The sequence below is a fragment of the Cantharellus anzutake genome, assembly GCF_015039405.1.
Source record: "Cantharellus anzutake strain C23 chromosome Unknown EI90scaffold_4, whole genome shotgun sequence".
Lineage (NCBI taxonomy): Eukaryota > Fungi > Basidiomycota > Agaricomycetes > Cantharellales > Hydnaceae > Cantharellus > Cantharellus anzutake.
The window spans coordinates 219,591-241,401 of NW_024066954.1; the positions used below are offsets into that span (position 1 = coordinate 219,591).

At 50.2% G+C, this 21,811-nt stretch overlaps 8 protein-coding genes across 8 annotated transcripts; 5 read left to right on the forward strand and 3 right to left on the reverse strand.

The window, feature by feature from the left end:
- Positions 1 to 418: 418 nt before the first annotated feature.
- EI90DRAFT_1703894 (uncharacterized protein) lies at positions 419 to 1,702 on the reverse strand. The gene is made up of 3 exons (XM_039052040.1): positions 1,614 to 1,702; positions 642 to 1,568; positions 419 to 566 (listed from the first exon to the last, which is right to left on the reverse strand). The coding sequence occupies exons 2-3, from the start codon at positions 1,243 to 1,245 to the stop codon at positions 562 to 564; spliced, it is 609 nt and encodes a 202-aa protein (XP_038922135.1). The 5' UTR covers positions 1,246 to 1,568; positions 1,614 to 1,702; the 3' UTR covers positions 419 to 561.
- Positions 1,703 to 3,186: 1,484 nt separating this feature from the next.
- On the forward strand, positions 3,187 to 5,212 carry EI90DRAFT_2965470 (batten's disease protein Cln3). The gene is made up of 9 exons (XM_039055530.1): positions 3,187 to 3,348; positions 3,399 to 3,457; positions 3,537 to 3,668; positions 3,729 to 3,968; positions 4,021 to 4,273; positions 4,322 to 4,353; positions 4,417 to 4,539; positions 4,602 to 4,849; positions 4,931 to 5,212. Exons 1-9 carry the CDS (start codon positions 3,270 to 3,272, stop codon positions 5,151 to 5,153), a joined length of 1,389 nt encoding a protein of 462 aa, XP_038922136.1. The 5' UTR covers positions 3,187 to 3,269; the 3' UTR covers positions 5,154 to 5,212.
- A 3,520-nt stretch (positions 5,213 to 8,732) lies between these two features.
- EI90DRAFT_3011854 (uncharacterized protein) lies at positions 8,733 to 9,326 on the forward strand (the record flags this gene model as incomplete). The annotated part of the gene is made up of 3 exons (XM_039056518.1): positions 8,733 to 8,804; positions 8,863 to 8,994; positions 9,063 to 9,326. The coding sequence occupies 3 exons, from the start codon at positions 8,733 to 8,735 to the stop codon at positions 9,324 to 9,326; spliced, it is 468 nt and encodes a 155-aa protein (XP_038922137.1).
- Positions 9,327 to 11,211: 1,885 nt separating this feature from the next.
- Positions 11,212 to 12,166, forward strand: EI90DRAFT_3011855 (uncharacterized protein; the record flags this gene model as incomplete). Its single annotated transcript, XM_039056519.1, has 4 exons — positions 11,212 to 11,470; positions 11,579 to 11,727; positions 11,845 to 11,981; positions 12,091 to 12,166. The coding sequence occupies 4 exons, from the start codon at positions 11,212 to 11,214 to the stop codon at positions 12,164 to 12,166; spliced, it is 621 nt and encodes a 206-aa protein (XP_038922138.1).
- Positions 12,167 to 12,779: 613 nt separating this feature from the next.
- EI90DRAFT_3116350 (uncharacterized protein) lies at positions 12,780 to 16,868 on the reverse strand (the record flags this gene model as incomplete). The annotated part of the gene is made up of 9 exons (XM_039062886.1): positions 12,780 to 13,043; positions 13,115 to 13,270; positions 13,334 to 13,518; positions 13,579 to 13,781; positions 13,835 to 14,347; positions 14,405 to 14,586; positions 14,638 to 16,166; positions 16,225 to 16,282; positions 16,335 to 16,868. The coding sequence occupies 9 exons, from the start codon at positions 16,866 to 16,868 to the stop codon at positions 12,780 to 12,782; spliced, it is 3,624 nt and encodes a 1,207-aa protein (XP_038922139.1).
- Positions 16,869 to 17,043: 175 nt separating this feature from the next.
- EI90DRAFT_3033032 (uncharacterized protein) lies at positions 17,044 to 17,443 on the forward strand. Its single transcript, XM_039058433.1, has one exon. It carries the CDS (start codon positions 17,058 to 17,060, stop codon positions 17,343 to 17,345), a length of 288 nt encoding a protein of 95 aa, XP_038922140.1. The 5' UTR covers positions 17,044 to 17,057; the 3' UTR covers positions 17,346 to 17,443.
- EI90DRAFT_3033033 (uncharacterized protein) lies at positions 17,221 to 18,560 on the forward strand. Its single transcript, XM_039058434.1, has 6 exons — positions 17,221 to 17,309; positions 17,362 to 17,820; positions 17,927 to 17,977; positions 18,030 to 18,057; positions 18,112 to 18,170; positions 18,215 to 18,560. Exons 2-6 carry the CDS (start codon positions 17,362 to 17,364, stop codon positions 18,254 to 18,256), a joined length of 639 nt encoding a protein of 212 aa, XP_038922141.1. The 5' UTR covers positions 17,221 to 17,309; the 3' UTR covers positions 18,257 to 18,560.
- Positions 18,561 to 18,696: 136 nt separating this feature from the next.
- Positions 18,697 to 21,654, reverse strand: EI90DRAFT_3011858 (uncharacterized protein; the record flags this gene model as incomplete). Its single annotated transcript, XM_039056520.1, has 6 exons — positions 18,697 to 19,369; positions 19,420 to 19,682; positions 19,733 to 20,420; positions 20,474 to 21,406; positions 21,467 to 21,553; positions 21,608 to 21,654. The coding sequence occupies 6 exons, from the start codon at positions 21,652 to 21,654 to the stop codon at positions 18,697 to 18,699; spliced, it is 2,691 nt and encodes an 896-aa protein (XP_038922142.1).
- Positions 21,655 to 21,811: the final 157 nt, after the last annotated feature.

Consider the following 21,811-nt stretch of genomic DNA (forward strand, 5'->3'; position numbering starts at 1 on the left):
ATAATGGCCAAAGGAAGTCCTTTGGAAATCAACAAATCCCCCAGCCAGCACCAAAACCCAGTGGGAAAGCTTGGCATGGGGTTTGGCAGAGAATGAAGTGAGAAGAAGTAAGAAATATCTTACCTGTGTGCCTGGTCTATAGGAGTCTAGGCCCATTTCCATAGCAAAGGGCCTCAAGGTCTGGTTGCCTGTCACGGACCATAAGATTCTCCATTTCCATAACAGCCTGAGTTTTTTCACTTACAAATGAGGCTGTTCTGAAAGATTGGGACCATTGATCATGTGGAGTTTCATGCGCCTCCTTGAGGGTCTTGAAGGGGGGGTCCATATGCAACTCCCACATGGTTACCAATTTGTCAGAGGTTGGTCTTCTTTTTTCTTCAGTGTTCTCATTGTTTTCCTTCCCATTGGGGGCATATCCTCTCAGGATTATGCTGACACTGTCCATGATTTCCCTTATCTGATTGTCTGTCATACTTGCCTCCTTGAGGAATTTTTGGAAGGGGCTCGGGTTTTTGGAGATTGTTTGTTTGACAACTTCTTTTATGTTGTTCACGTCTTTTAGCCTGTTACCCATTCCCACAATAGAAATCATGAAGGATGAGGGTTTGAATCTAGTGCCGATGGTGATGAACCCGAACATTTTGCATATCCATAGGTGTTCATGTACAAGGAGGTTGGCAAATTGGGGATTAGGCCTTCGATTAGGAAGCCCCACGGTTTGGTATATTGGGGGGTTCCACCATGTCTAAGGTCAATAGGGACAGGGGGGATGATGTTTACTTCCCTGACTTGGTCTGGGAACGCCCTTTCTAGAAAGGCTTCCATGTTGGTTTGGAAGTTACTAGTGTTTTCTTCGCCGTGGGCGGCGTCAAGGGGCATGGCTAGGATAACACCTGCCTTTTCTAACCAGGCTTTGGCACGGTCGGGGTTCACTCCTTCAAGGAGGCGGCCTGGGTGGAGGCCGTGTGCGTAAAAGTTTGCTAGGTCGGGTGCTAGTGGTAGCCAGTTAAGATCATCTCTTCCGTCGTCGGGTTGTTCAGCGGTTACCGGCATGAAGGTTGGTTGGTCGGTGGCGATGGGGGATCCGTTGCCTTCAGTGGCCGGGCTTCGGGATGGGGGGAATTCAATGGGGTTTGTGTTTTTTTGGAAGGCTGCCGAACCACCCGACCCGAGGTCGAAGACGTCGGGAGTAGGCACGAGGGAGGATTTTTGGTTCTGGGGTGTAATGAGGGGGGGCCTCATCGCTTTTAGAGGGAGGAAGCGGGGGGGCTTTAGGGGGCCTTGAATTCTCGCGGCAGTGGGTGATCTCGCGTGTTTCCTCGTTTCATTTTCGGTTGCTGAAGTGAGATCTTTGTTTTTCCCGCTTCCTTGATGATTTTTCCCAAGGAGGGGGCTATATTGGGCAGTGTCTGGGTTGTCGGAGTCAGAGTCGGAGATATTCTCGTCCTCCACTTGGTCAGCGATAGTGACTGCGAAGTTTTGCGGTTGGCCGCTATCATGTGTTCATCCTCAGACGTCAGCTGGGTTTGAAAGGTTGTATGGAGGGGTGTGAATGACTGTTCGGACTGAGACCTTGTCAGAGGTTGTAGAGTGGGCAGGGGGGTATTTACCTCCATGGTTTAGTGGGGAGCTTGTTAGGGGGCTAGGTCGGTGGGCGGACTAGGGGAAACTGACACAGTTTCTGCGGAGTTACCCGCTTTTATTTCCAGCTACTGGGGTGTCCCGGTGTTTGGAACAGGCTGACGTATGCGAATGGCAGTTCGGGGTTTGGGGGCAGTACAATGTTAGTCTAGGTGCTTTCCGGGTTTTCACTTGGTTGGCGCATACGACGTTGCATTATTGGAATTTTTTTGCGTCAGGGCGAATTAAACGTTGAGTCGCAGCGGTTTGGGTTTAGCTTATGCATTTAGTTGACAGCCAGGGGGTTTTAGTGCTTGGGGTTGACAGCATCTCAAGGCCGGGACATAAGGGCAGTTTGGCATGTGAGGGTGGGGCCGGGGTCTGGTTGAATTGTAAGGTATAGCAGTTTTCCTTGCCAGGTTGCTGTGGTCCTGTCAGGGCGGAGGTTTGGCAGTGATGGTCTGACTTAGACCGGCAGGCGGGCTGGCCTCTCAGTGGGACATGACGTTTGTAATGCTCATTTGGTTGTAATATGCGTTAGTTCGGATAGGTTGTATGGGTACTCGCAGCAGGGCGGTGGGTGATGGGGTGGGTTCTGGAACATAGACTGTCGCACATAGGTTACTACTCGGGGTTTCAACAGAGTGTTGCTGATGTTTCAATGTCGCGTTAGGGATATCGTGTGTGGGTTTTGCGTTGGGTGTCGAGCGCGGAGAGCGTGGGACGTTTAAACCTTCCATGGCCGAGGGCCACTTTAGCGGCCTTGGGGTTCGTTGAGGTTTAGGCAGACATGTATTTCTCGGGGCGTTGCAGTCCAGATATGGGGAATGCAGAGCAGTCGTGAGTCAAGGTGGTTGGATTGGGTGAGGGGGCATTTCTGGTTGCGCCGCCATGGACGTATAGTGGCCAGGGATCGTCTGGGTAGCTATTATGTGTCAGGCAGGAGCCAGTCACGTTTGGTGAATGATATGTAAGGGCATCATTGGGGTGGGGCATTGGGAAGGTGACATGTGTAGTCTCGTGAGCTCCGCACGGCGGTTTGGGCTGGTTGGTTAGGTCTAAGGTGGGTGGGGTGATTGGTGAGGTTTCTTGGGATTTAGGGGTGGACCCTGGGCTCGGTTGTCTGTTCGGGCTGCGCCCTCGTCAGGGGGTTGGAAACCAACGGAGGTGTTACCTCATGACTCTGCGAGTCTTTAGGGGGACACCTGGTCTACGGCGCGTAGGCTGTGTGGATGTTCCTAGGAACTGTCCTAGTTCACGCGGAACTACCCATATGAACCCAATTGCCTAAGCCGCGCTCGGCGTTTTTAAGTAGCAATTGGGCGCTCTTGGTCGACGGCCCTGGGCTCGAGGTCGGCGCGACGCCCGCCCTGGTGCCGCCTGAGCTTTTACCCCCTGGTCGACATTGCCGGCCTGTGATACTTTTTTTTTTCTTATCGTGGATGTACTAGTTTTATGCTATGTCTTTTGCTTTTGCTTTTTACCTTCCTAGTTTAACGACTTTGCGGTCGTGTGTCACGCAGTTCTGGTCTCGGCCTGTTGGCTGTCACCCATCGGTCGGATGTCCGGTGTCACGCTCCAAACTGGACAATGCGTGACCGGTTGGTCATGCCAGAACAGTACACGGGAATTTTTGCCGGTAACTCATGTCACACCCTAGCCTCTTCAGAAACCTTGTTCTGAGGCTTCGAATATGCTTCTTCTTATTTGGGACGATTGGCAATGGTGTGTGTGCTTTGACCCCCTAGGCGCTCATTGATTCCACTGTTGTTAAGTGTTGTATGTGATTATTCTGTCTGCTGCATTAGATCTCGTCCCCACCGGGACACCCAAGGTACGACCAGAATACCCAGGGGTTTCCGTAAAACTGGTGTCTCACTTCATTCCATGTTGCATTCTCCCACTCGCTACAGGGGGTCATCGCATTCTGCGGTGTTACTCCTTCTCTAGCGACCAAAATTGGATGGCCTTACCTCCTCAAAGGGAAGATACAGTATAAACAAAGGATTATTGGATGCTGCTTTATGAGTGTTATGGGGATGACTGTTTGTATTCACAGCTGCGACCTCCGACGCGGGATCTCATTCATATCTTAATTTCCCAAGGTTGTGGCCGCCTTTAATCATCTCTCGATGCGTCTGCTGGGCATTGCTTTAGCGTCACTCTCCTCTGGCCTCGGCGAACTCACCTTCCTTCAACTGTCGACAACGTATACATCGAGCGGGGTTTCCGGTGATGCATTAGGATATTTCGCGTCTGGCACTGGATGCGCCGGACTTCTCGGAGCAGGCTTATGGTGGGTTCTGAGGGGTCTTGGGGTACAGCTCGGCGTGGGCCTTTCGTCGGTGAGCCGTTCTGTGCTCACATCGAACGTCCACCCAATGACGGAGCTTCTAGTTGCTACCCTTCGTGATACCATTAGCCTATTTCCACGTTCTTCCCACTGCAACCAACTTTCTGAATGCAGGGGCCTATACACCTTTCGAACATGATCATTACATGGGGACTCCATCGACTGAAAACCCGGCAGAAAGCCCGAGCATGATCATAACCTCAAATGCCTCCTCCGGTGCCCCGTCCGTTTCCCTAACTCCCGCTGACAAATGGCGTCTCGTTCACCCTCTGATATTGCGATATATGGCCTCATTATGTGAGTACCCCAATGCCAATCTTGAAAAGGAGTTTGTCACGGACTCAGCGAACCCCTACCTTGCAGTTTGTGTCTACACAGTATGTAATCCTCACGCAGAGATTCTATATTTTGTTCTGACGAGATCAACGTCCCTCTCAAAGTTTGAATACACAATCAATCAAGGCATATCTCCTACACTAATTTTTGCAGTCCCTAAACCTTCCCAACACCCTGTGCTGAGTCACATCGTGAAGAGCATTAGAGATTATTATCCGCTCTGGCAGGTTTGTGCCTTGCTACGTGATGGAACTTTCAAATTATCAGCATCTTCTAACACCCTCCACAGCTGATCTATCAAACAACCGTTTTTCTCTCCCGCTCTTCCATCTCACTAGGCCTCCCTCCGCTTCCTCGAAAGTACCTCCCGGTGCCTGCAATCTTACAAGCATTCATTTTGATCTTCCTCTTCCTTGAATCGTCGCGTGGTATCATCCCTCCCGGGGAGACCGGACAGCCTGATGACGATGAGAGCGCTAGCATCCTATGGGTTGCATTCTTTATTGCTATTGAAGGAATTTGCGGAGGTTCTGCATAGTGAGTCAGCCGTTGAGCCAGTTGGGTCCAGTTTGGTTTGACACAACAGCATGGGGTTCCATCGCTGTGTGAATCTATTAGCGTGAATGCGTTCTACCATGTAGGTCATGAGGATTTGGATGTCGTGAGTCAGGATCCCCTCGCGTTCGAACGGCAAGTCCAGGAACGGGAGTTCAAGATCGGTGCTATTGGTCTTGCGGATACGTTCGGCATCTTGATGGCTAGCCTGCTAGCCGTACCTGTGGAGATCAAGCTTTGCCATGATCAGATCTCCCGCGGAAGGGAGTTATGCAGGAAAGTGTAAAGATGCAATGCAGGGGCCTGCTTGGAACTGTTTTTGGGAACTGCGTTTCTTTCGGTAGGCACTATTAGTGTTTCAAAGCTTTAGTTCGAAATAGTGGCAACCGTCAACGATATGCTAATTCAATTTCCTCATTGTGGCAATCAATACTGATTTGTCTAGATTCGTGGGCCGTGATGATCGGATGCCCGTTTGACTATCCGCACTGCGGCGGCTTCATCTCCCGTCAGCACTCGACAGTTCCGCCGCCATTGATCGTTAAAATGCCAAGAAGTGAAATGTGCGACACATCCATCAGCGACCATTGTCACCAGCTCCTGTTGGGTTGTGTGTCGATTCTATTTGGGAATGTATGAGAATCAGTGTGATCGCTAGCCCCAACTTCCCCTTCGGTCTTCACTAGCACTCTAAATCCAATTTCACCGATGCGTAGACGAAGTACAGACACTTGGATGCCGATCGGCTTTCGACTAAAATACCTGACCAACTTCGCTGTTTCGGAGCGATGGGGTCGCGAGTTCGTAGAAATAAGCGCCTGGCTGCTGGCTGTCCAACAAAGACACCTGTAAAATGGCAATATGGGCGTTTCGGCATATATACACAATAACTTTCTAATTCTCAATTTCTTAAGTATTGATATCTTGAGGCGCACGGTACCAGCCTAGTCGAGCCAACTGTTAACGTTAATTACAACAGCTATGACCACACTTGTCCCGAACCCACACCAAAGGTGGTCATACTTCTCCTAATCCAATGTTCGAGTCGATCGACCATCATCCCGAGGGAAAAGTGCGCACATGGTCAACTTTTTGCTGATCGCCCAACCCCCATGATTTCGACTCTAAATAGGACGGAATGAATGCTCGTATGGAGGCCCACCTCCTATTTCCAGATGGGTAATCGATTCCCCCCACCCAGTGAATGGGAATGCCATAGCGTACCTGCCTATCCAACGTAGGTATAACTACTTCCAGAAACGCGTAACAGAGGATCTTTAGCCACTGTCCATCACTGGCGGAGGCTCTGGGGAGTGTAGCTGAAATTAAGAACCTAGTTGCCAGCACGCTCTAATGGGAGGATTTCGTCAATTAATATTTTTCCTAAATCAGACGTCCGAGAAAAGGCGGCATCCGCTTCCTGAGTTGTGAAGGTCTTTAATCTCTTCCCCATTGCCTGTTGCAGCCACAGTGAGCCTACGGGTTGCCAACATAATTAAGCGTACAGGGCAAAAAAGTTTAAAGCGTTAACGGCTCAGGCTCAAGTCACTTCGATTAATCCAATTATACAGAGATAGATGAAGGAGCCAGGCCCCTCGTTAAGTTCGCCCTTGCAACCAGGGCCTTCTCGCATGTGTTACGTAGCTGAAACGACTCGAGGAAAGGTTACACCTGAAACGTACCACGCTGGCCCAAATGGGGCGATACCCCCGGCTTATGGTGTTGTAATTGAGTGCCCCCCACATGTGGGGCCGGCCGGCGGAGTACGGAGTACGGAGCTCCCCAAGCACTCGGCCTTGATCTGTGCCTAAGGCGGTAGAGCCATGAATGAGCCCACTCGCTTTGTCCAATGATGATAGGCAACTTCGCAACCCACGGATTCTTGCGGGGTAGGTGTCCCCCACTTGAGCATGAGACCACTGCGCCAAGCCTCAGTGTTATTAACTTATTCCGAAACGCAGGGTGGGAAGGGGGAGCAATTTGGAGTTGCCTCGATGCACGCAGTTTGAGCCAAGATCGCGTTGGCTAAATCAATGGAGGCCAAATGTTCCACGCTTGCCCTTGGCATCATTGGACCATGAACAACGGGTCTAACCAACCAGCAGAACACAGGCAGGTTTCCACTGGGAAGCTCAAACCCACAAATATAACTTCCTTCCGTTGGGCCACAGCCAGGATGAAGGACCCAGAGACGAACGCCGATGCCAGGAAGCAGTTCTTGGTTTTTTGGTTGATGTAATCTTTGAGGCCCCATGTCCGGGGTTCCGCGGAAGATATGGGATAGATAACCGTCTCCATACTGATACTCCGGAGACTGCGTGCGGAAAAGTGGAGGTTACATGAGCAAGTTACTTCCATTCGTTTGGGATAGATCCCTCCAGAAATGGCGACATTTTCTGGACCTGCCGGGAGGCACCGGGTTGGCCGCATAATACATCCGCACCCGTGCCTTCCTCTATCTCAGGTGATTTTGGAAATCTAAGGGAAGGCTCTATAGGGGTTCGATTGCGCGAATAATACCATTCGCTAGATCAGAGCTGCTGTAGTCCCTAAGACAAGGGCAGGGAAATGGAACAAAGGGAAGATAAGCCCACGCAGCCCGTTGATAGGTCCGGAACGATTACCCTTAGGTTCACGCACGACTTAAGGATCACCGGGAAAAAGCGAGAGCGACGGGCTTCTACATGTCGTTTCATGCCGCGAGGCCTAGATTAGCACCTCGTTGTCTATCGACCACGACCATAGACCAACCGCTAGTGGTAGTGAGGAATCACTCATGGACGTCCCATGATTTTGACAGATCGGTGGACCTCGAGATAGTCAATCGCTGGGTCATGTTCACCCAGATCCAAGAACGCCATCACCGGAACAGGGAACACATAAGGTTTCAGTTCGTCGAGTTGATCATGCAGCATTCACTGTGGTGCATGGAAGCAGGGAAAGGGGAAGAGTATACCTAAGATGCATCACAGATACAAAAATAGACCTGCGGGTCAAGTTGCATCCATTGGCCACAACTTCTAGACGGCGGAAGAGACCATTCAGAGTAGATTCAATCGGGAAGATGTTTTTCCCAGAAAATTTGATTCTCCACCGGAAACCTTGAGCCCCTCCCCTTTTCCTTAGGTGACAACCACGAGCTAGAGACAAAAACCAAAGGGGCGCTAAGAACCCTATGCTGGACCAGGCGGCCGGGTCCATTTCGGCTCACTCGCTAAGAGTGAGGCCATAGGAGACATGAACCGGTAGTTCATTGAACCACGGCACTGGCTCAATTGGCATTTTCTTCCACTGGAGTTGGTTGGGTTAGGTTCGAGACAGTTCCAAAGATGTAAAGCGTACAATTTTCCTCATTGAGTTTGCAAGAAAAAGTCTGTTGCAGAAAAAATCGATGCCGCTATCTACACGAGACTTCACTTTGAGTTTCGTGTAGCAAACATTCGTTAGACCCCCGTATTTTTCGAACGGAACATTTCTCGTTGAGGAAACAAATACCAGGACTAAAAAATCCAAATCGCGAAAAGAAAGAAGGAATAATGCACTGAACAAACGGAACTAGCAGCAGAGCCGAGTCTTCTACCAAGGGTGCATGTTGGTTTGATCGGTAGTGTGGCTGGTCCCCGCTTCTTGCTCGATAAGAAAACATTGGGATTTTCTTGCAAACCCCTCCAAACACCCCGGAAACTCGGCCAATTGGATGAAAAGTATGTGGCATTTAGGCCGAACGAACCGTACAACCCTGTCCGCGTGTCTCAACTAGCCCATACAAGTGAGTTGTCAGTGATCCATCCTTTGATGCCAACCATCTTGTCCTATGAGTACAGCCGCTCGTAGAAAGCCTTAAGGAAATCCTGACCGACTGAAAATGGCTGGGGATGCTGAACAGGGTGTACAAATTCATCATCCACATTCTGAGAAGGAGAAGCAGTTTCGCCAGGTCTGTATTCGTTTCTATCCGTGTTTGCGGGGACTCTCCTTTGAAGTTGTCACCCCAGCAACCCAAATTTCGGAAATATTGCGACCTCGCAACCGGTTACAAGCTGGCGATGCCCAACGCTCCCTGCAGGGCAAGGCTGAGGAAGCGCGGGCTCGGCGGCTTCCATCACAGCAAGTGCACCATTAAGATGGTGTTCGCAATTTCGTCGCTAACAAAGTTTATCCGTTGACATCATCAGTGGAAAGCCGGAAATGTCAGAAACCACTCGCGGCATTTTGGTCGACGGACCCGCACAAACTTAGCCACGCACTCGAGTATTGGCCAGCTGAGATGAATACCCAGGGCAATTGGAGGCGCCGGCAGTATACGCGGACTCGCCAACCCACTTCGACCTGGAGCCGCAATCGCGAAGGTTGTTATTCCACAGATGCAATCAATGCTGGACAGTGGAGAGACCGCGACTTCCTGCCACGTGAGAGCCGGCGATCGAAGGAAGCCAACGCGCAAGCTGGTCAAAGTTGATCTGGAGGGCTTTAGTTGCTGTCAAGGTAAATGGCCGTGTGATCCGGAATCAATACATTTATGTTCAAAACGTGACACCTCAAATTCCTGGCAAATTCCGTAATTCAAAAAATCGCGTTTCGGACTTTGTGCCATTGCTCGCCCAATTCTTGTGACCTGCCTATCAATTCTTAACCAGTCACCACGATCCAACCTGCGTTGGGGAAAGCGCGATGTATGTTACATAGGGTAAATTGGTATTAAAACAGTGTCCCAAACGGAATAATGAAAATAGAGTCCAGTGAAGTAGATGGAGGGCTCTTAATTTTGGCTTCAGACATTATCCAATATTACATAATTTATAACATGCATGGCTACATTTCCCTACTCCAACGCAGGTTGGATCGTTAAGAATTGGACGGACTCTGAAACGCGATTTTCTGAATTACGGAGTTTGCCATGAGGAACTTTGGAAACGACAATAGATAGGCCAGGGAACAACCAACATTCACATAATTGACGCCCAGCTACAAAGTCGAATGCATTTAGGTCTGGGGCCTGTGCTTGAGCCGATACACTGGCACCAACTTCGTTCGCTGTCTAGGTATTCAGGGGTGAGGGTACGAACTCCTGCTCAGCGGTCATGTCACTCCGTTGACATGCCAAATTGTGCCTTGGCGGCAACGCGACGCCTCTTGTTTGCCGCCACAAATGAGCCGTTCCCTGCGCCTGTGACTGCGTTCTTTTCGGCTATGACATTATTTTCTTGCGGCTCTTGCCAGAACGAAACCGTCTCTGTTGACTTTCTGCCATTTATCGCATTTTTGTATAAGACACGGAGCTGATCAGGGACACTCTGGTCTGCAAGGGCTCAGAGATCGCTTCTTGAAGGGGATAATGCTTGCGTCCAGATGGTTGCCCAACACTGACTGCTCGACTTTGTGGCGCTAGATGAGGACGGGGGCTGCCCAACCCTCCCACCTTCGCGCTCTTCCCAGGATGATTGCCATGCCATGCCCATTCCCACCTTCCGCCCCTATGCACTCATAAACGAACACAACTAGTTACACCATTTTCCTTCCTCCCCGCCATGACATGACTTCCGCTTAAAGTGATTCTTTAGTTATTGGTCACTTCTTTTGCGTGAGTCCTGGGTGACAAAATAGTGGGAATTGGTTACATAATCCTCTAGCGACCCCTCCCTTTGTCTCCGCCTCCACTTCAGTGAATGGCATCAGGTTGGATCGGAATGAGAAGTTATGAGAAGGCAATGTCAGTCAGTCTTGTCCAAATATGTTCTTCCTTTCCAAATCGGGAAAATATGGTGATCGTTGGACTAGGCGGCTTGGCTGTCTGCCCGAACATTTCCGTTGTCACCTGTGTTCGTCCATCAGGCACACGTGAGGCCTTCTATGTGTGACTGGTGGACTGTTCGATCCCTAACGGTTGTCTGCGTCCCTAATTTGTGGAGACATGTGTAGCTCAATGTCTTCATCTCGACCTTCTGGAAAATCATCTCAGGTTCCAGATAAGACAGATCACCCTGCTGAGCTGAGTCGCCCTGAGCGGATATCGAACACACGAGTTGCGGTTATCACGACCATTCGGACCCGTTCTCATCGTCACTTTCCTCTACCCCATGTACATGAAATAATTTGGGACACGCCGCTTTCCGGTGGTGTTTCTACCTGATCATCGCAACCCCCACACCCCTGACAAGTGTGATCTCTTGGTTTAGGGAATATATTCCGTTTCAGTTTGTCGACACGCGGCGTTCTTTGATGAGTGGGCAAGCGCCTGGAGAGCCGCCAGGAAGGTATAAAAGGCAGAGAAGAATCGATGGCTGACCAACAACCATCGGCCCTCCTTCCTGCACCTTCTGACTCTTACAACAAAGTTATAAACAATGTTCTCTTCCAATCGCGTCTTCGCGTTTCTTGCTCTCTTTTTTACCTTCGCTAGCCTTTTTGCCGTCGTTCGAGCTGCCCCCGTCAGTGACCCTGCCCCCGCATTCAATCTTGTCGCTCGCGATGACGGGTTGGTATCAGGAGTCGTCTCTCCTCGTGGTGTCGTCACCTGTGCCGCCTTAGGCTGCAATGAGAAGGACATATTGAAACTCCTCACCAAGCTCCACATCGATCTCAAGATTCTTATTGGCAAACTTGGTCAGCATGCATTGACAGTTTGCATTTGGGCTCTTCATTGCTAACGAGCGTTACTGTGCCCTTGTTTTTTTTAAAAAAAAATCCACTATTTCCATGCGCATTGACTAGATGGACATGCCAATCCCTGGCCCATCGTCACCGACATATGCGCTGTTATCACCGCCACGATCGAGCTCCTTGCCGCCATAGCAGTCAATATTTCCGTACCGGGCGAGCTCATCGCGGAAATCGTCGCAATCCTGGTCGAAATCATCATTGTAAGTTCGATCCATATGGTTTGATGATTCCACCGTTTTCCCCCTTTCCTACCTTTGTCCGACCCCAATGTCGTCCTGTGCTGATACGACATATTTGTCTGCCTGACCACCTTACAGTCCCTCGCGACCTGCGTGACGCTCTATGGACCACTCGTTACCATCGCCATTGCAATTAAAATCGATGTTGTGCTCCTTGCCCTCGTCAGCTCTTGCTGCGGTTTGATTCCCACTTTACTGGTCGAGCTCACCGCTGCGTAAGTGTCCCTTCCCCCCCGCCCAGTAAATTTGCTCATCATGTGATGTACCCCATCTCCTAACCCCATCTTTTTTTCTCCTCTCTGGCCTCATAATTCTTTCTCACAGGTTGGTGGTTCACCTCGAGTTACTGCAAACCGTGAGATTCGTCCTCACGTGTCTCACGCTCCACCTGAAACTCTGAGTGGTGGTAGTGGCCTCTACCGCCTCTCTTAATCAGGGCGGTTGGTATGATATGTCTCTCCTCTATATCTATCGAGCGACCGGTCCATCAGTAGTACAGGAAGATGCAACTCCAACTCGTTTTTCATAGCTTTCGTAGAAAGGGACTGAGTGTTCTTGTGCCTTGAATTTCATCGTCCGTGGTACTACTAGTTCCCTCAATTCGCTCGTTCCTACTTTTTGATCTTTTACTACTTCTGACGTACATTGATCGCAGTTCTGCTCAAATACGTTGGTCGAAACTCCCAGAAAATATACTATCAGCTTATTTTGTTGTCCGCCACAAGAATGCAAGTACCAAACACATGATCTTCAGAGAACTAGTTGTGGCACGCAACTAGTCATGTCACGAATACCTGGTGAAATCAGGCCATATATAGCCAGGCCAGATAGTCCACATGTTGTAAATAATACGTCCCCAAAAACAAGTATTCAATTATACAAGAAAGTCAAGTACCATGAGGAACCATGCATTTTAAACTAGGTGAAGATACGAATAGGAATTGAGGTGATAGAAAGTTTAGAAAAGAACCTAGCTAAAGATATGAGCGCATCTAGTCAAACCTACTCTCCCTTCACTCAAATCCGGAGCCCTTCTTGAAAAGAGATGACTTTAGCATGCTCTCCGTCTTTCTTAGTCCATGTGACGTGGAATTAGGGCCAATTGTCGTCTTCTTCGACACAGCTGCAGCGGTGGACGGCCGAGGGTTCTTGGGCGCAAAATGCCCACCTCTAGGTCCGCGAGAAGCAGCTTGCAATTGCTGGGGCCCAGACCAGGTTGATTCGTTCTCTTCTTGTGGGGTAATAGGTTGAGACTCATTATGGCGCCTTAGGTGTAGCTGTCATCGAGGAGGTAGCAATTAGTAATATCCTTTATCGGAGGGCTGGGAGAATCAATCTATTCACTCACCTCTTGGTCGATATCGCCGCCGCTGACCACCGGGATAGGACGTTTAGCTGGTGAAACTGTCACAACGTCGTCAACATCGAATATCTGCGAATCTTCCCGCTCAACAAGCCAGGAGATATCGTCAGGGTCCGTGACAGCGTTGGGTTTCTCAAGCCACTGTATTTCAACCAAAAGATGAATTTCTGTGTTCGTGAATTTCCCGGCGGATAGGTTACTCACCTCTTTCTCTCGGATTTTCCTCTCAAGCTCCCCAGTCCCGATATATTGTTGCGAATCTTGCTCATCGTCGTCCTCTGATTCGCTTTCTTCAGGTTTCTCCTCGGCCAATGGCAAGAGGTCATTATCATCAGCCAAGATACCACTTTGATATGCCTGAAAGAATGGAAGCGTGGCTGGATCCTTGGCTAATTGAAACATCTTAGTCAACGTCACTCTTCAACCGCAGTTTTGTCGGTTCACGTCACCTAAGTCAGGTAAAGTATCACCGGCGATATTCCTCCTCTTGGGTGGCTTCGCACGGCGGACCACTTCGTCGTCGCTGCCATCACTATCGCTGCCTGCACCATCAATACCACGTCGTCTACGTTTTGTCCCAGCTCTAAACTTTCCGTCGACCGCATTTTGCGCAATCTTCAAATTCTTCTCGTCATCAACTTTCTCAAGCTCCCTTAGGTACCAAAGCATCAGCCTCAAATCTCGAGCCCTAGGTATCATGCGTACTGGTGTTTTTCGTAAACCAGCTGTCTGGCTTCCGTTTCTTCGTTCATCTCGCGATCATCGACAAGTTCTTTAACGACTTCTTCACCGTCGGCCTCATCGTCGTCCTCATCCTGGGTGGTGACTGGAAGCCCGAAGGGAGCCTCGTCATCAGACTCTTCTGCTTCCCCTTCATAAAACCGGTCGATTTCTTCCTTTGTAACCGCAGGAACTGTACGGGGCTTAGGGGCCAGTAACATTTGGAAGGCATCGCGTGGGGGACCACGGGCTTTCACACTCCCGGCTAAGGGTGATCGGTACAATGATCGCGGCGGGGAAGCGGGGCTTGGCGTAGGCGATACATTTTCGCGGCCTCGAACTACTTTCCCGCGTTTGGTGGGTGTGCTTGGGGACAGGGAGAGCTTGGAATTCGCTGATGAACCGGGTCCATCACTCAAAAGCCTTTGAGTATTACTGAGTTCCTCCATCCTCTCGGGCGATAGCTGAGTCCAAGACAATGAGAGTGAGTCAAAGGATCTAGGTTGGATTTGTTAATCGAAACCTTCATTCCAATGCCATATACGTAGCATTCACCTGTTTTCGTTCGGGCGTGGTTGCATGTGGGTGGACCTTGCTAATACCAAATCATCCTCTTCTTGATGCATGAGCAATTCGTCGTTACGCTTTCGCTGTGTGTTCGATATATTAAGTGCAGGCAGCAAGCCGGATGGCTGGGTCGCCAAGTCAAGATCATTGGAACGGAACTTCGTTTCGGTCTAAAACGTGGTGAGGCTGGACACCCAGATGAGTGTAACGAGCTTGCGCACCGGTTGTGTAGAACTCGGTTTTTGCGTTAAGAAAAGTTGAGACATGCCACCGAAGCCAAAATCACTTTCGCCGAATTGTGGATCGTCTGGCTCTTCGTGTTGCATGGGTCGTTCAGCCAGGGGTTGGGGTCGGGGTTGGGATGAGGGTGAAGAGAAAATGCTTGAGCTAGCACGTCTTGAGCCACGGGGAGAACCCGGAAAGGACAGGAAGGATGCGAGGGGTTGTAGAGGCCCTCTCTTCTCAGTCTCCGAGAACATAGAAGAAACCCGGCCAATCTTGGGAGGAATTGCGTTTTCCACATCGGACCCATTTGCACTCGGAAGTTGGTTCTCAGCGTCAGAATCCACGGAGCGGTTTGAACTACCAGAAACTTGGGGGTCTACAACTCTGGTCTCCTCTTCATCGTCACTGCCAACAGTCCGCTTTATTCGTCGCTTGCGGCTGATTACAGGCGACCCCTCCCCATCTGACACAGAAGTGGCAAGAGAAGACGAAATTAATGCAGCCTCATCAATGTCCGTGTCGTCAAAAGTATTTGTTGCTATGGATGGATGCGACGATGATGTCGACATTGATAATTGGTTGCTCCGCGAAGGCTCGATATTCCGCGCCTCAGGAGACCCTCCGATATCACTTGGGGCATCCAACTCAAGAGGTTGATAAGCCTCACCGGGCACGAAGTCCTCGTCTTGAGCATCATCTTCACTGTCGCCATCCGCAAGAGAGTCTACTGAATCAAGTTTTCTTGTAGATTGCTCCAGCACTTGTACGATATGTCGTCCCGAGAACTTCCCCGCATCCACAAGTTGGCCACCACGAGCCACCCAATCCTGTTCCTTGGCTGCTCGCGACTTGGTAGATTCACTTTGGGCCATCGCAAATAGATCAGCGAAAGGGTTTTCCTGTCTTTTGATTGGTTGCGGCGTGGAGGGTCTCGACGGGTGCAATAGAAGAGATTGTCGCGCCGACCTTAACGTTGACTTCCTTAGTGCGTTCGGCATTGAGCCCTTGGCTGTTAGCACTGCAAGGACAGGTGCAGGTTCAATTTCAAGGTCGTCATCGTCATCTGGAGGCTTCGGTGCTGCCTTGATCTTATCCATCGCCTCCAACTTGAGTTTCCGCGCGTTCTGAACGTTCTTCTTTTCCAGTGATTTTCGGTTACTTTGTGCTATCACCTCCTCCACTGAAGGAGGATTGTCGGATTCTGAGTCTGATGCGTCAAGTAGCTTGGTTTTTAGGTCGGGGAGTTTTCGGAAAGGGCTTCGTGTAGGTGATGTTTGCCGCGGAGCGCAGTAAGATGCATGCCGTCTATACACGGATGACAGCTCATTATGTCTATGAGGAACCACTAATCCCTCTATCGAAGCAATGGACGAGTACTGCTCAGACTTGGATGAAGGCGAAGAGGTGAATAGCTCAATCGCATCGGGATCGGACGCGGCAACGTTCGAAGGGAGCTCCCAGGCAGTCATCGGGCGTTGCAAAGGCTTCCACTCGGTCTGCGGATCCTGCATCATCACGCGTCGGGCTAAAGGGATACATCAGTGAACATTCCACTATTTATCATTTGGCCATCTTTCACCCACCCGCTTTAACTCGAGCAGTTTCTTTCTCCATTTCGAGTCTCTCTTGTTTCGTAAGACGCTTTTAGACAGCTGTAAGCCTATAGCAGAGGAGAACCCCCACAATAACTTACTGGGTTATTTTTTTTCTTTCCTTCCCTGCACTCTCTCGAGCCCGATCCTACCTCTGCGTCGGAAGGCTCAGGTTGGTCATTGTGGGTAGGTGGCGCAACAGGAAGGTCGATAGAAGCATTAATGAGGATGTTCGAGCCCTGGTCAGGCCCACTTAAAGGAACAGGTACGGATTTGAGTATGACAGGCAAGGTTTCCTCAACGGAATCTGGCAGCAAGGGGGTTGTGTGCTCATCCGTTAAGGGAGTAAGTGCCCTGGTAAAGCCAGAAGAGGACGAAACAGGAAACAGCAGCTTTCCATCCTCTTTCCCTGCATCTATCCGGGTGAGCATTGCTTTCCAATGGTAATTGGTGCTGTCGGAAGCCTCTTCGTCTGCGCTTGCGGAAACCACTGGAAAGCCTGGAGTATCATTTTCCAAAGATCCTTCATCAGGCCCAACACTGTATGTCTCAGGATTCAAAGTGGGGCTCTGTCGACGCTTTCCATATGTCCTCAGACTCTGAACGCGCGATGGTTCTGGGTCTGAATCTGTCATCGACGCGTCTAGCTCTCGTTTAGACGCGTCAGGGGACACCAAGTGGACCTATGAAACGGCTGACACGAGCAAAGTGGAGAGCGAACCCGTCAGCACGCACGGAGGCTGATCGGAAGGTTGGGATATTTCTTGCACTGGAGTCATATGACCCAACTACGACAATAATGCGGAATTAGCCGATATCTCCTCATGATGTGCTCCCGGATTCACGGCAGCCTTTCGCGTGCACCTGGTCCAAGTATTCATCGCCTCCTGCGTACATCCTCGACCCCTTCGGCCAAATTTGTCAAGATTGTGGAAGTGGGACCACGAGATGGACTGCAGAATGAACCTCATCCGATATCTGTTGGGGAAAAAATCAGCCTCATTGATCGCTTAGGCAAATCTGGGCTTAAGGCAATTGAAGTCGGAAGTTTCGTCTCTCCCAAATGGGTTCCCCAGGTATTATTTCCAACACCAACACCATCGCCACAGTGATCCAATTCAGTGTTAGATGGCCGGCACCTCAGATGTGCTTGCTGGTATTAAGGCTCTTCCAGGCGTTAGTTACCCAGTTCTCGTGCCCAATGAAAAGGGCCTAGCCACTCTGTTGAATCTACTTGAGACGTCCCCATCATTGACAAACGAGATAGCCATATTTGTTGCTGCCTCGGAGTCGTTCTCCAAAGCCAACATCAACTGTTCTATTGCTGAGTCTCTTAATCGTCTTTATCCTGTTGTAGAGGCGGCTCGGAACAAGGGCATCCGGGTTCGCGGTTATATCAGCACTGTGATTGTGTGTCCTTATGAAGGGCCTGTCGCTCCGAGCACTGTCAGGGATATCTCAAAGGCCTTAATTGACATGGGTTGTTACGAGGTCTCACTTGGAGACACAACTGGGCGCGGTACCCCGGCATCAATGACATCGATGTTAGAATCAGTCCTGTCCGTCATTCCTCCTGAAAAGCTAGCAGTCAGTCCGGAACTCGCCTGGTCCTTTCTTATATAACTAATGAGCTCCAAAGGCTCATGTACGCCTCTGAATTTGCAACGCATCTGCATTGAATGACCCGTATCAGAATCATGACACATTTGGCCTCGGAGTGGCGAATGCCCTGACGGCTCTGGAGGTACGAATGTTGGCGCCACCCCCGCATCCATGCTAAAGGTTGTCACCAACAGGCAGGGATACGCACAATCGACAGTTCAGGTCCGAAAACCAGCATGAGAATGTAATGTCACTGATTGCGGACATCTTTGGTAGTTGCTGGGCTAGGAGGATGCCCATACTCACCCGGCGCCACTGGCAATGTCGCCACTGAAGTGAGCATTGCCTTTGGGGCTTTATTCCTTTCTGATCTGTTAAGCCTCTAGGACATCGTTTACACCCTGCATGGCATAGGATATGAGACAGGTGTCGATTTGGCCATGCTTGTGCAGACAGGGGAGTGGATCTCAAATCTCCTGGGCCGGAGGAATGAAAGCAGGGCAGGACGCGCTCTGGCCGCACAAGTTGAACGTGAGGGAATGAAACGTGAATGATAAATGATCCTCGTCTTAGATGTTATATGCCAGTTACATTTACGGCTTGTTTAAGAACATTCCGGGAGGTGTGAAATTTTATTTCACGTTCATGTACATGTGGCTAAACCACTCATCTACACGAGAACAATGAGCCCCACTGTGCTGCACTTGCGCAGACACTTCCAGCATTTACGCGAAACACCTATATTGGGACAGTATAGAGCTGGCCCGCCGTGGGTGAAATGACAACAAAAGACCCCATGTGTTGGCGATCTAGGCGCTGCGAGCTGCGTAGCAGCAGATAGAGACTTTGAGGATTAACCACTTATGTCCACGGGTAGATAGGTGCTGGAGCAGGGAGAGATGAGTTCAAACTTGAATGAATCTGATGTCCATTCACGAATTGCGACATCCCGAATGCCGGATTGTTCGGCATTATTTGGCTAGATGAATGTGAACTTTGGCCGGCGTTACTCCTGAGGCGGGGACTACCAATAGGGCCGAATGCATGCATCTCTCTAGTAGAAGTAGAATAACGGCTAAGGAAGATGTCAGGAGACAACGACTGGGAACTCGAGAGAGGTACGCCTATATCCTTGCGTGTGTGTGTGTCAAAGTGGTCCAACGGCCTGGAATCGTCGGCGGGGGGCCGGAACGACCCCGAGTAGCGTAGGAGACTACGGGACACGGGTGAAACATCTCGGTGAATGAGACTAGGGCTGGGTGCTCCGCCGATATAACGGGCTCTAGAAGAGGCGGGTGCTTGGGACGGTGAGTGCGGAGATGACGCGACTAGGCCAGAATATCCAGAGGAACCCAGGTTCATCCCACTATCGAGTGTGGCTGAGGCGCGCTGTAGTGGAGATGGTGCCACATTCTGATTGAGGACTCGGCTGAGCAAATCTTCCGCCGTGGTTGACGCGGCTTTCGGGCTTCTAGGTGCAGTGGACAGTGGGGGTGGGAAAGCTGAGACTGTCCACATAGCCGTTCCGCCCGAACTAGGAGCGAGTTGAGAGAAGCTAGTTTAGAGTCATATCAAGGGACTCACGGAGGGACTCCGCTGTTGAGCCGAGGATATAGGACTTGTTCATCATCACTCTCATCCTCCATCAAGGTAGCCTTCATTGCCAATCCCACAGGATCCTCTGTGCTAACCGTTCCAATTTCGTCCTCCGAGTCTCCCTCATATAACGCAGGGAAATCTCGTCCCTCTCCGAGAGCCGAAGGAAGTGGAATGTTTTCCGTAGAGTCTGGAGAACCTGACACTTCTTGTGCCACAAATTTCCCGCCGACGAAGTTAAGAACGCTAACCTGGGTCAAGTTTCAGTCAGGGAGCACTGCGAGAACAATTTCAGACTCACCTCTTGGTTTGCAATTTCAAGGCCGCTGGAAATGACATCTCGAATCCTCATCAGGTGTTCATCGTTGGGATGAACCGTGGACGGGCTAGCATAAGGTGATGATGGAGCAGGATCATTCACTGACGTCCCCTCCAAAGGGCGGAACCCTCTAAGGTCTTCATCCTCCTCAAATCGCACAGTAGCGACGGGAAGGGACTTGAGAGGAAATACACCAAGCAAGCGGTTGAGAAATGTGGCATAGCTCGACCAGAAGGGAATGGGAAACTGATAGTAGCAGTGGCTGGAAGAGACCATCTGGGGGTTCTTCGTACCACATGGATGGATGACGTCCGTATTGATTTTTATCCAGCGAGATATAACATGGAGACACGGAAGAGTACGCCGTAAAGTAGCAGAAATAGACTGCGCTAATTGGGTGTTGAGAATCGCGGAAGAAGCCTCCTTCAACTCCCTATATGCGATTTTGAAAACAGTTTTGAAGAGAGATGAGATGTGAGCGGTGATCTGATGTTCAGTTGAAATGGCTTGAGGTTCCTGAGAACTGGGTTTGAAAACTTGAAAAATCCACAAAGCACCCAAGGCAAGCGTCACGACTCGTATCACGACATCTGGAGCCAAACTGCGGGATTCAAGGAGTTTAGAGAATGACGTCACAACTAATTTGCCTTGCTCGATGACCTTTGGATTACTAGAAATCAATCATTAGTCATGGATACGACTGAATGTGTGATAAGTACAAACAACGGTTTTAAGTGCCAAAGCCCGTGCAGCGCAACCACATCACGCTGAAAGGCTAACACATAATCATTTTGCTTGTCCGCATCATCCCTATCCTTTCGATAAGCCTGCAAAGCCTTTTCTAGACATTGCTTCAAGTTCTCCCGCGATGTAACGAAAGGATTCCGAGCACACAAAGCATGGTAGTAGTGCATTAAGGCACTGAAAGTATCACCACCATAGAGGGCGAGAATCGCGAGCTGATTTGAGGGATTGCCTTCGCTCGGAGCAAGAAGTTTGGCCTGCTTATAGCACTCAAACGCCCGTGAATAATCCCTCAATCGAAAGGAAACAATGTTTGCACGTCGTCGGCCGCCCGATCGTGCTGGGCCTCCCCCCTCCATTCCAGCCCTGGGTCTCTCGCTGGATTGTTCCCTGTATCTGGAGAGGTCGCCGAGGGAGATGAGACATTTTTGAATAAATAATAATTTTTTGTGCTTTGTGATGGTAGTGATAGGTTCCGAGACGGGGGAGTCGACGCGAGAAATGGACCCTCGCACCACGTCCTCCTTCCTCGACGCAAGTTCAGCCGGTTCCAAATGAGACAGTGACAGCGCCGCAATGGGACCCGAGGCTTGGGTCAGATCGAACGTTGTAGCTGCGCGAATCACAAGTTCACCCCAGAACACTTCTTCTTCAGACAGAAACGATCGAAACCGGGTAATGAGTTTCCGGCGCGCGACTGGCCCATCTTCCCCACGCTTGAACTGTCGCTTCTTTGGTTGGGGAGTGTCAGACTGATGAACCTCCGCCAGCTTGTCGTCCATCGCTTTCAGCAACGCGCGATACTGTACGATGACTGCATGCGACGTCTCCAGCCACAACATATTCTCGAGTCTGTCTGCCTGCGGCGCAGAAGGGTATTTAAACAAAGCCTGAACGATATGTCGTCTAAGACTGAGTTCCGACACCACAAATTTAAGTTATCTAACTTTGATGGGTCGAGCTATTACTCACTTCTGTCTTTGGAACTCCACTTCCGTCCATGGTTTCAGAGGTCCGCTGAGAGTCCCCTTGAACTCGATGCTTGACCCTTTAATCTCCCTGCGTGTAGTTATGAGTGACGAATTGTGGTGAGATTTAGACCAGAACACGTACCGCATGGAGTCAGAGAGCGAGTCGGGCTGTCTTGATTCTTCTGGCATATCGAAGACCCGCACTTGCAAATCGGACACGGATTGTGATCCGTCCAAGCGTAACTAGAGGAGGCACATCTTACAATTGCCTTGGAAGACTCCGAAAATGTCAGGGGATCCAACACCTTGCCACGTGAACCTGTGTGCTGATTCAGAATCTTGTTGT